This window comes from Sesamum indicum, linkage group LG6, assembly GCF_000512975.1.
Source record: "Sesamum indicum cultivar Zhongzhi No. 13 linkage group LG6, S_indicum_v1.0, whole genome shotgun sequence".
Lineage (NCBI taxonomy): Eukaryota > Viridiplantae > Streptophyta > Magnoliopsida > Lamiales > Pedaliaceae > Sesamum > Sesamum indicum.
The window spans coordinates 8734788-8745508 of NC_026150.1; the positions used below are offsets into that span (position 1 = coordinate 8734788).

General features: G+C 34.3%; 1 protein-coding gene across 2 annotated transcripts; it reads right to left on the reverse strand.

Annotated features, from left to right (window-relative positions):
• LOC105164139 (serine/threonine-protein kinase EDR1) lies at positions 1392–7638 on the reverse strand. 2 transcript variants are annotated; one of them, XM_020694994.1, is made up of 15 exons: positions 7181–7638; positions 4814–5225; positions 4601–4723; positions 4420–4524; positions 3639–4152; positions 3383–3411; positions 3216–3284; positions 3032–3132; positions 2866–2944; positions 2670–2768; positions 2508–2576; positions 2344–2393; positions 2102–2183; positions 1904–1998; positions 1392–1803 (listed from the first exon to the last, which is right to left on the reverse strand). In XM_020694994.1, the coding sequence occupies exons 1-15, from the start codon at positions 7489–7491 to the stop codon at positions 1701–1703; spliced, it is 2241 nt and encodes a 746-aa protein (XP_020550653.1). In that variant the 5' UTR covers positions 7492–7638; the 3' UTR covers positions 1392–1700. The 2 variants fall into 2 exon arrangements, with proteins under 2 accessions (XP_020550653.1, XP_011081021.1); XM_011082719.2 differs by having other exon boundaries at positions 1394–1803; positions 3383–3423; positions 7181–7630.

The window sequence follows — 10721 nt, forward strand, 5'->3', positions numbered from 1 at the left end:
TATAGTCAATAACACGATTTTAATTCTCTTAAAATTGTAATCTTATTCTCAAAGCTTTAAATTTTTTTTTGCACTTCTGAACATTCCCCGTTAAACTTAATGAAAATTCCATTTAAAGTGAAAAACATTGCTGTTTTTCTCTCATTTTTTGTGGTGTTTTTGAAATTGTAATATAATACACTCATTTTTTCTATTTTTTTAAATTTCAAAAGAGAATAAACAAAAAATTAATAAATAAATTTAAGCAAAATATTCTAAATAATCTTAACAAAAAAATGTCAATAATAAAAAAATTTTCAATAAATTTTAAAAGATTTATTGCTTAAATTTAGTTTTTTTTATTTATTCACTTTTAAAATTTGAAGAAAAATAAAAAAGATAGATGCATTGAATTACAATTTGAAAAATACTACAAAATGAGAGAAAAATACATTTTAAATAAAATTTTTGTTCAATTTAACGAAAAAATTAATAAAAGGACCAAAAGTGCCAAAAGAAAATTAAAATTTGAGGACCAAAATTGCACTAATAACTATATTTAAGGACCAAAAAATGCATTTATCCCACATTTCCCCTTTCCCATTTGCACTTGCCCCCTCACTCCATATTTATAACTCGCGTTTTCTTGAAATTTAAGTGTAATTATATATAAATTTGAAACCGTTTGAATAATAACCTCTAATATTAAAGTATTTTTAATATTTATTTTATCTAATAAATAGATATCTTTATTAGTAATAATTTAATAAATTTTTTGATCTTAATAAAAAAATTTAATGGATATTCATATATATACCCATGTTAACTTATTACTTATTACAGATCAAATAAATTCAATTGTAGTCGAATGATCTTTATAAGAGTGACGACATACGTTTTCACATGCATTATCGTGTGAAGATATAAGAGTAATTTATAAAAAAAAAATTATTTAATTTATAATAAATTAATATGAGTTAAATATCAAATTTCGTGCAAGCATTTTGTGGGTAAATTATAATGACCCCCTATAAAATTTGTATAAATAAGAATATAAAACAATCCCAAAGATGTAAATATAGTTACCCAAAAGGCCCAACAACGTTAAAAAGAGCCGCGATAGCCCAATCGAACCTCTTGAAATGAGATCAACAAAATCACATGCAAACTATTAATAACTCCTCAACAGTAATAAGATGTATGATTGAAAAAAGATACAATTTATGATGTCAGGGTAATAATACTGACGTTTCTTTTGAATGTACGAGTAATTATGCAAAAAAGAAGCATGGTTTGTAAAAAATCGTAGTAGATGAGTGGATGTTGGGGTAATTAAGTCTTTTCTTTGCGGCTCGATGTTAATATTAGCTTTATATTCAACCTGGAAATCTCTTCTTCAACTTGACTGTGGGCTCAATTCCTTCTTAGTTCTTACCATAACATCATTCTATTTCATTTAAATAAAAAATAACATGTTTTCATATGATTTTTTAGTTGAAGTAAAACAATGAAGAGAATGTACAATCCCATATCAGCCCAAGAACCAAAACTGATGCATGAAAAACTCGGGAAACAAACCTCAGTTTCACTCGATTTTCTGACAGAGTGATGCAAACTATGCTAGTTTACTTACCAAAAGGGTTGTAAGAAAAGGTCACTAGTGAAACAAAAGGCGGTAAGGTTCTATCCTATAAGTCATCGAGGCTGTCAGAACGAACATTTTAAGGCGTGGAAGCCGTCCTGGCTGTTGCTCCAGAACTTGTGTGGACTAAGTCTGTCATTCTACGGATGATGTCTTCAAATGACGGGCGGTCCTCAGGGTTGCTGCTAGCGAGTATCGTTTAGTTACGATCAACAGTTGATTTCGACTAAATTATTGATCGATAGATATGACAAACCTCATTAGAGTCGGTTGATACATTACCTTTGCCAGCAGTCGGAGATGATGGAAGAAATTTGGTGATCCATGTTGTCTGGAATGTCTAATCTGCGGTCCATGAAGCCGACGATTCCAACAACCTTTGCAAACATGTTTAAGGGTGTCATGCAAGATTGAGGGTTAGAAGAATACGCCAACTATGATAAGAGCAAAACAACTCAAGATTCGATGGACGAAAGTTACCTGCAAGGAGTTAAGGTTGCTCCAAGGAATGCGTACAGTCATTAGTTCCCACAGTATCACACCGTAACTGAAGACATCTGACCTGGTTAGAATCGAGCACATATTCAACTCAAGAAAATAAATAGCCCTTCAATTCATGTTAATTTTTCAGAAAGTAAACTTAAAATAAAATTATGAATGATTGGTTTCGGAAGAATATCGAGGATAGGCGAAACCATGGAAAATCAGTGATGGAGGATTACTTTTCTGTTGAAGGTTCATTGCGAAGGACTTCAGGTGCCATCCACTGAGGCTGTAGTGATCCAACAGAGAAAAAAAATCAAATCACGGTACAAAACTTAGAGAAACACATCATATTTATGAATGAATCGAGATAGATGAGAAGCACTTAAGTGAAGGTCTTAACTGTGCCTCTTCCAGATCTTGCCGTTAAGAAAGTTGAATCCTTCAACTTTGATAAGCCAAAGTCTCCAACCTGAAAAGAGGAAATGTAACTGGAATTTCCCAAATTTTTCAGTGCAGCCAATAATATGATGCTACTAATTAGTTCTGTATCTGGCGAGGGTACCTTCACGGTCCAGCTTTTATCGACGAGAAGGTTTGAAGATTTCAGGTCTCTATGTACTATTGGAGGATTTCTGTGGTGCAAATAGTTCATGCCTCTGGCCTGCCAACCGAGAAAGAGGGTGAACAACTAGCATGCGGTGATCGGCATTTCCAGATATGTTGCGTAAAGGAAAATGATTAACTCAGCAGAAACATACCACATCAAGAGCCATCTTCAGACGTCGTTTGACATCCAACGACTGGTTGTTCCTATGAAGAGTTTTGAAGAGACTTCCCCTGATCATATCGACATAACATTTTTGTGAATGGATGCTTTATAAACCAAGATACAAGAAAATAAGGTAGAGAATTTGCTTGACTTACCTGGTCAAGTACTCTGTGACCATGGCAAGTTTTTCCTCAGTGCACACTGCTCCCATGAACAGCAATACATTTGGATGTCTCAGTCTTCTCATGATATCGATCTGACCCGTATGTTGAATTTTTGAGTTAGGATGTGGTGGAGTAACTGAAAACAATCACTATGCTGTATAGTGTGTCAATCTACCTCTTTTTTATAGTCGAGCAAAGTCTGCTCGCTGTACTGACTTCCAGAATATACCTTAACTGCGACATCCTAAAAATTATGAAGAAAAGAGAGGATTGATCATAGGTGATATAGATTTCCATTGCTCTTCAGAGTAGTTTAAAAAACTTCTGAATTTGGCAACGTACCGATCCATTCCAGACTCCACGATACACAACTGCAAATGAACCTAAAAGGTGAAAATGGTACATCAAGGTGAATGAAGATCTAAAATATCAGTAAAACATGTTGCTGTATTTAATAATGCAGACTGGATACATGGAAAAATAACTATGTATCCTCTACTAATCAAGAACTCGTACTTCTATTTGGCCCTCACGTGGGAATGCGTCCCGACTTTGAAATGTGCATACAGATTCTACGTACAAGCTACTTCAACTTTACCTTGCCCAACTTGCTCCCTCAATTGGAGATCTTCCCAACGAATCTCAATATCCACAACCATGTGCGAATCATTTTCACCTCTGCTTGAGGAGCTTCCGTGTCCACTGCCAAAACTCTCACCTGAAGTTGGAATTTTATGACAATCCGACTGTCTAGGAGACGCATCTTCTGAATCCAATGGTTTTATATTTGGCACGTTAGCCACAGACTCTTTTTCATCACTTGATCTTAGCAACTGATCATTAGTAACAGAGGGGTTCAAATGTGTGTCTCGTTGTTTTCTTTCTAAAGCATGGGGAGTTCCTGCCAGATCATCCTCTGCATGATAATTGTTAGCGTCGAGATTACAAATAGGAGAAGTGCTCTCTATTGAATCTCTCCGGCAGCATGCTCCATTTGCTGCCTCCTTTCTCCTTGAATTATCTTCAGATCCATTTTGTTGAATATTCTCATCCACGGCTTTCTCTACATTGCTGATCGCTCCTATTTGCAATTTTGAAAAGAGCTTTATGGCCTGCAGTTTCAGATGCAATAAAAACCAAATTGAATACACTATATTTCAGAAAATCCATCAGAAAACCAAGATCAAGAAGAGTGGAAATGTTCAGATCTCAGATATCATCATGTCATGCCATTTTCCCATGTTCAAAAGGTTCCAGAGAAGATGGTGATGGACCTTTCGAGCCAATATCCATCCAAATAAATTTGGATTCTAATTAGCAAATAGATGATTTGGATAATATGCAAAATGCATAAGGAGAAACAGAAAATGGAACAATACAAATTTCGGAGCCTGAGCAAGTTCAAATGTTGATTCTTGGCTCTCCGAGCTCATCGATTCCGCTTTGCTCTTCCCTATGGACAAACTGAAACCAGGCTTTGCAGTCTGCAACAATTATAGTTTTTTATTCATTTCACTTACACTTAATTCAATCAAATTCACCATTATAACCGAAACTTACAGGGGCCCTTGGCGGTCTATCTGCTCGTGCATCTTGACTTTCTACTTCAGCTTGCTCACCCTCTGTTGTAGATCTACATGTATTACAGGAAATATCCCCACGTTTCCGCAAAAATTTTGAAGCCTGATCAATTAGTAGAAAAGTGTAATGTCTCTCCAAACGGAGACTAAAAATCATGAGCTAGAAAGAGACATAGGACACAATGATAAGCACCAAATTGGAAACAGAAGATGCGAGCTGGGGCACGGCTGCAATCTGTGGTTGTGGATGCCACTGGATCTTCTTCAAATTTATTCTACGGAATGAATGTCCATTAGCATGATCTTCATGTGCTCGCATATTTCCCCAATTTGAGTAATTAAATACAGCTGCATCACTAGACACAGTGACAATGCCAACGAGCTCGCTATCCTCGTATAACGGGCTCTTGGTAACCATTGCCATGAAATTTTGGCCGGACCTCTTCCTGAGAGGGAGCTGACCTGACCAAGACTCCCCAGCGCTCAACCTTTCTAACAGTGCCCGAGCCAAACGATAATGTTCTTCATCAAAGAGAAGTTCAACAACTCTCTGTCCAATCACATCATATTCTTTATATCCGAAAAGCTTTTCAGCTGCACAGTTCCTGCAACATTAGATATATCCATTATGATGTGCCATATGGTGGAACATAAATGCTTATAATCTCAGACAAGAGCTGCTGCCTCATAATTATTAGCCCACAGAGGTCCAACTAACACATTGGCTAATTAGAATTAGCAATTCAATATCTACACGGAGCATTCATCAAACTTAACTTACAAAACTTATTATGGTAGATAGGGCTACAGACTTCTCAACAAGAAAAGTTACATTCATTTCAAGAATAGGGAACTCATTACATAAGTAGTTCTACAATATTCTGACAAGCACAACCCTTATCCTTGACTGAGAGCCTAATGTAAAGTTTTGAAACACGGAAAGGTCCACAAATACCGATGAGAAGGTACTGTGTCTTGCAGATTTTAACTTTTACATGTATATCAGATTAAGGAATTTGGAAACTGGGCAACGATCTAATCCAAAATTGGAAATCCCAAGTAACTATTAGCTTTGGCAAGGCACCACCATGGCTTATTATACAAGATGTCAGACAATTGAGCATTAGTTGTATCATGTGGTGGATCTTCACTGAGAATGGAGAATAAACTCTAAGAATTCTCATGCTACACGGTCAAGTTAGACTTTAAGATCTTGGTTCGATTAGAGGGTTAAGCAAACACAGCAATCAGCCACCGAATATACCTGGATCTTACATTATTATGTATTTTAGTAAGATACCTCATGTACAATATCACAGAAGCAAATTTCTAATATAACTGTTAAGTAGCATTCACCTGAAATTCTTGAACCTGTATTATTGATTAACTAATTTCCCACCACTCACCACAGTGATAGGGGGTAGGAGTGCGATTAGACTTTGAAAAAGAATTTAAAAGCATAAGCAAAAAATTTGGCAAAGGCCAAGCATCTTGAATGGTGCAATTTCATATTTACACTCCTGCGTAAAATTCATTTTTGGCGGATGAGTTGTCTACATAAGATTTTCTCGTCCAAACTTATGTCGATGCTAGAAGAATAACAGAAGTTTCAAGAAAATTTTGAGCAAGAATTCCTCTAATCTCAAAGGGCTTTTAGCAATCCTACTATCAACCGTCTCCCGGCTTTAGTTTAGGGCATGGTATTGGGCATCAGTTCCTATCCTTGAATAGACATCTAATGCTCCATACTCAAAACGTGTTTACTTTATTGATCAATGTAGAAAATCCCTTCGCACTCAATCAATCGTTATGGCCCTAGACTTTCAGCGTCTAAACCATCTCAGAATACATAGAAGACATGACCGTCACAATACTGATAGGGACATATCCTTTCTTGGATTCCACCGTCCTGCTAAACTAGAGCTGAGCTAGAGATCCTCACAATATCTAACATCCATAATTACTCTATCATGAGGAGACATACTTGCTACTGAATGAGTAAAACCACCTTTACCATAAGTCAACCTGTGGCTCTCTACTCTCAAGAGACGTGGCTTAAGTAAAGTACATAAAATAAAGCCAGAACTTTTCGTCCATCAATTATTGTGGCTCTTAATCCTCATCTCTCTTCAACATCGTAAAAGAGACAGCCAAACAAGAAACAAACACAAAGTCAAGCTAAAAAAGTCATTGCCCTGATACTTCACATAAAAAAATCCATGGATTTGCAGAAACAAGATCAATGACAATGATACTCATCATCAAAATCAATGGCCCAAGAGATCTGCAGCAACAAGATTCAATCTTTCTTCTCATATACACTTCTCCACACTAGATATAGTCGATATCAATTTCTTGAAATTTGAACCTACTGAGAAAGACAGAAAAGGCCATTGTATCTGTAATTTGGCCCCTCATCCAAATAAAACATATCGAAACATAGTTGCAGCAACTCCACCTTCTTAAACAAATCAAAGAATGAGTAACTCGACGGAGAGTAATTTTCAAGAAATCATTGATTAAACTAATTTACTGAGATTTTTTAAAAAAGAACAATAACCAATAAATGATCTCCCCGGAACCAGCTCTACAGACGTGAACTGCATGCCCCATGTGCTCCAGCACCTTCCTATACGGGTGCCCGCCATAGAACGTTCCGGGAACGGAATCCCATCCGGGGAATGACGACATGTCTCCGGAATCTGAGGTCACATCCTTTTCTTGAAAAGTCTTGGTGCTAACATTGCTAGTCTTCTCTTGCAAGAGAACTTGAAACTGTTCCTGGAGTTTCTGGTGGCTGGCCTCCAGACTCTGGAACCGATCCAACAGTAACCGGTACAAGCCGGCAGCGGACTTGTCGCCGCCGTCCATGGCGGTGGAGGAGATGGTGGTGGTGTGAAAAGTGCATACGGGTTGTTGAGTGGTGGGGTGGCCAAAGGTTTTTGTAGTAGAGAGAAAACATTGTTGGTTTAAAAAATAACAAGTGGTGGAATTATATTATTTGATTTTGATGTTGAGTCGTGGGGCAAACCGGTGTCCGCCACGTCGCGACTGCCGTCTTATTACCCGAGAAAACCTACCCTGACCTGAATTATAGGACAATTTCGGAATTGCGGCCTTCAACCTCGTGCCCGGCCCGGGTCCGACCCAGATCTTGGAAATGAGAAATTGGAGCTGTCTCAAAAACACCTAGTAAAATATAAAGTTCGAGTAAAGCTTCCTCGTTACGCATATCTTTTTAATATTTGGAAGATTATCAGTATTTTTTTTATATTTGATTAAAATTATGTAATTATTAAATAAAGATCTAAAATTATTAATTTTATTTGTATTATATTTTTATTTAAAAAATATAAAAAAGACAAAGTGGATGAATTTTTTAAAAAAATTGCACATCTTTTTTATAAAAATTAAAGAAAATAAAAATAAATAAGATTATAAATTATAAGGCATTTTGGTCAGTTAATCACAAAAATAAAAAAAAATATAATAGAAACTAACAGATTAGACTAGTTGTTGGATGGACGTTAAGGTATTGAAAAATTTTCAAATAATATATTTATAATTATAGCAAACCTCTTATGAACTTTTTATAATTCACCCTGAAAATTAATATTTATCGCGATATGGTAATTCACTTATTCATCCTCATCATATGTTGTTGATGTGGAGTGCAGTTGACCTTCTCAATCAGTACTTTTAGTATTACCCGTTTTGATCAGAAATTCGCCATCTTGAAAATCTACCTTCATGGGCAAAAATGAGACTTTGGTCTATATGTTACTCAAGTGTTGCGGCTCTGTTCATCATTCTATAAATTTTGTAATAATTTAATCTTTGGATAATATTAGAAAAATGAAATAATTAATAGTCCTCCCTCCTTTTCAAATCCAAATATCCAACTTAAATAAGTATGAAATTTTTTAGATGATAATTAAAAATTAAAATTTTTGTATGATTTTACTCTGTTGACCTTAACAATAGTGACCGAAACGTGATGGTGTGAAATCAATACTTCAAATTTAAATATCACTTAAGTGAGAAGACGGAATTTTTTTGCCCGAATTAAATTCTTATCAAACCAAATCAATCACGGGAATTTCTAAATTGAACTGTACACCAATCACACAGCAAATATATTATAATTGACATATGATTAGTTCAGATTTGATCGAGTCAGGTCCGAGCTGAAATTTCCTCCCCATGTCAGTACGTTGAAAAAATCCATGTTTTATTATACTAATAAAAAAATAAAAACAATAACATCATCCCCTCATTTTCAAGATTATTATTAATTTATGAGTGGATTGGTGAGGTTGCTTGTAATCAATTATAAGTTGATTGTTAAGTAATAAGTGTCATAGAGTGATGGCCAAGTAGCCTAAACAATGTCCCAACTGTTTTGGGCTAGACAATACGCTTTAGACCCATAAAAAAAAAAAAAAAAAACTTCATATTTGAATTTAGGCAAAATTATATTTTTGGTTCTATATCTACAAATTATTAGCGTTTTTAGTCCTGTAATTTACTCTATTACATTTATTTATTTTTTAAATTAATTTAGTCAATAATATATCACATTTGGTCTTTTTTTTTGTGAGGGGGGGAGGGGGAGGGGGAGGGGGAGGGGGGGACAAATTTAATCTTGTATTGATAATTTTGTGATAACGACCTATAGTTACATGATAAAAAAGAAATCTGCTCCAGTGTAAAGAGGACCAAAATTGTAAACACAAAACTAAATTTGCCAAAAAGAGATTGAATGTGAGATGTCCATAACTAAATACGTCAACAAAAAAAAGACTAAATATATAAATGAAGTAAGTTACATGACCAAACGTACTAATATCTTATAATAATAGGACCAAAAATATAATTTTTTACTTTGAATTTAACTATCTCTTAAATGAAAAAATATCTATTTTATCCAATTTAACTTTAAAAAATCTTTGGTATATAGTATTGAATATTAATTTCCGTTATCACATATACTTTTTTGTAATTTCACTACTTTGCCCTACGGCTAAGGTTGGATATTTTATTTTCAATTTTTTTATAAAAAAATATTAATATTTTTAAATCAATTAATATATCATGATTATAATATTCGATACATAATAAATTAATATTTTTAAATCAATCATCAAACTCAAACTAAATAAAATTTCTTCCAACTCAAAAACTTTTTGAACAAGTGTATTACATTCGGGTTTTTGACTTTGTAGGGATATTTTTCTAATTATAGGTGCATTGTAATCTTAGACTTCCTAACATTTCAAGCAATGAATTGATGACTATTATTATTACAAATATTAAATTAAATCAAGTACATGTTTTGGACTTATCCTCGTGGCATTAATAACAATTATTATCAGGTAGATTGCGACCAGCTTCTTTAAATTTATTAAAATGATAATTACCCTTTTATTATTTAAAAAATTATAAATACCTTATAGAATTAATAGTCGTCTAACAAATACCAAATCCATTATAAAAAAATATATGTTAGACGTTCATTAATTTATAAGAAAGTATATTATCCAAATCTGGTTCATGACGAGTTTCGAAGAAAACTTGATACCCGACCAAAACCCAGTTGGGTTGAAAAAATTAAAACTTGTCCCCATCCATAGACCGGATATAAATTGACTTGAACTCTACACAGGGCTCCCGTCTACCCACTCTACTCGTCATCTCTATCCAAGTTCCTACTATTAGGTCGAAAGTTATAAATGTTAGCAAACATACAATTTTCTTTAATCGACACATATTTAATTTTCTAAATTAAGAAGTATGCGTTAGTTATTTATATATTCAGTGAAAAAGAAACACCGAGTATAATTAATATGTATTTAATTTATTTGATAACGTAAAATATCGTACTGAAGCGATAATTGTCATGAGGTAGCTGCACCTCCGTAAAGTTCAATGAGTCGGACGAATAGTGTTCGGGTAGTTACATTCTCTCAATGAATGTTAAGTGGGAACACTCTTTTATTGTGTCGCTTTATTTTGATCTGCTATTTATTTTTAAAATTCTAAATTAAATAATTATTTTTAATTTATCTATTTATTATTGTTTTACGTAACTATCTTTTGTA

What these genes read in the sequence shown, in the direction of transcription:
- LOC105164139 (XM_011082719.2), bottom strand. Translation starts at nt 7,491, where the DNA reads ATGGACGGCGGCGACAAGTCCGCTGCCGGCTTGTACCGGTTACTGTTG. An exon ending in CATCTTCTGTTTCCAATTTG is followed by an intron (nt 4,724 to 4,813) that starts GTGCTTATCATT and finishes CTAATTGATCAG; the next exon opens with GCTTCAAAATTTTTGCGGAA. An exon ending in TGCTCGACTATAAAAAAGAG is followed by an intron (nt 3,133 to 3,215) that starts GTAGATTGACAC and finishes CATACGGGTCAG; the next exon opens with ATCGATATCATGAGAAGACT.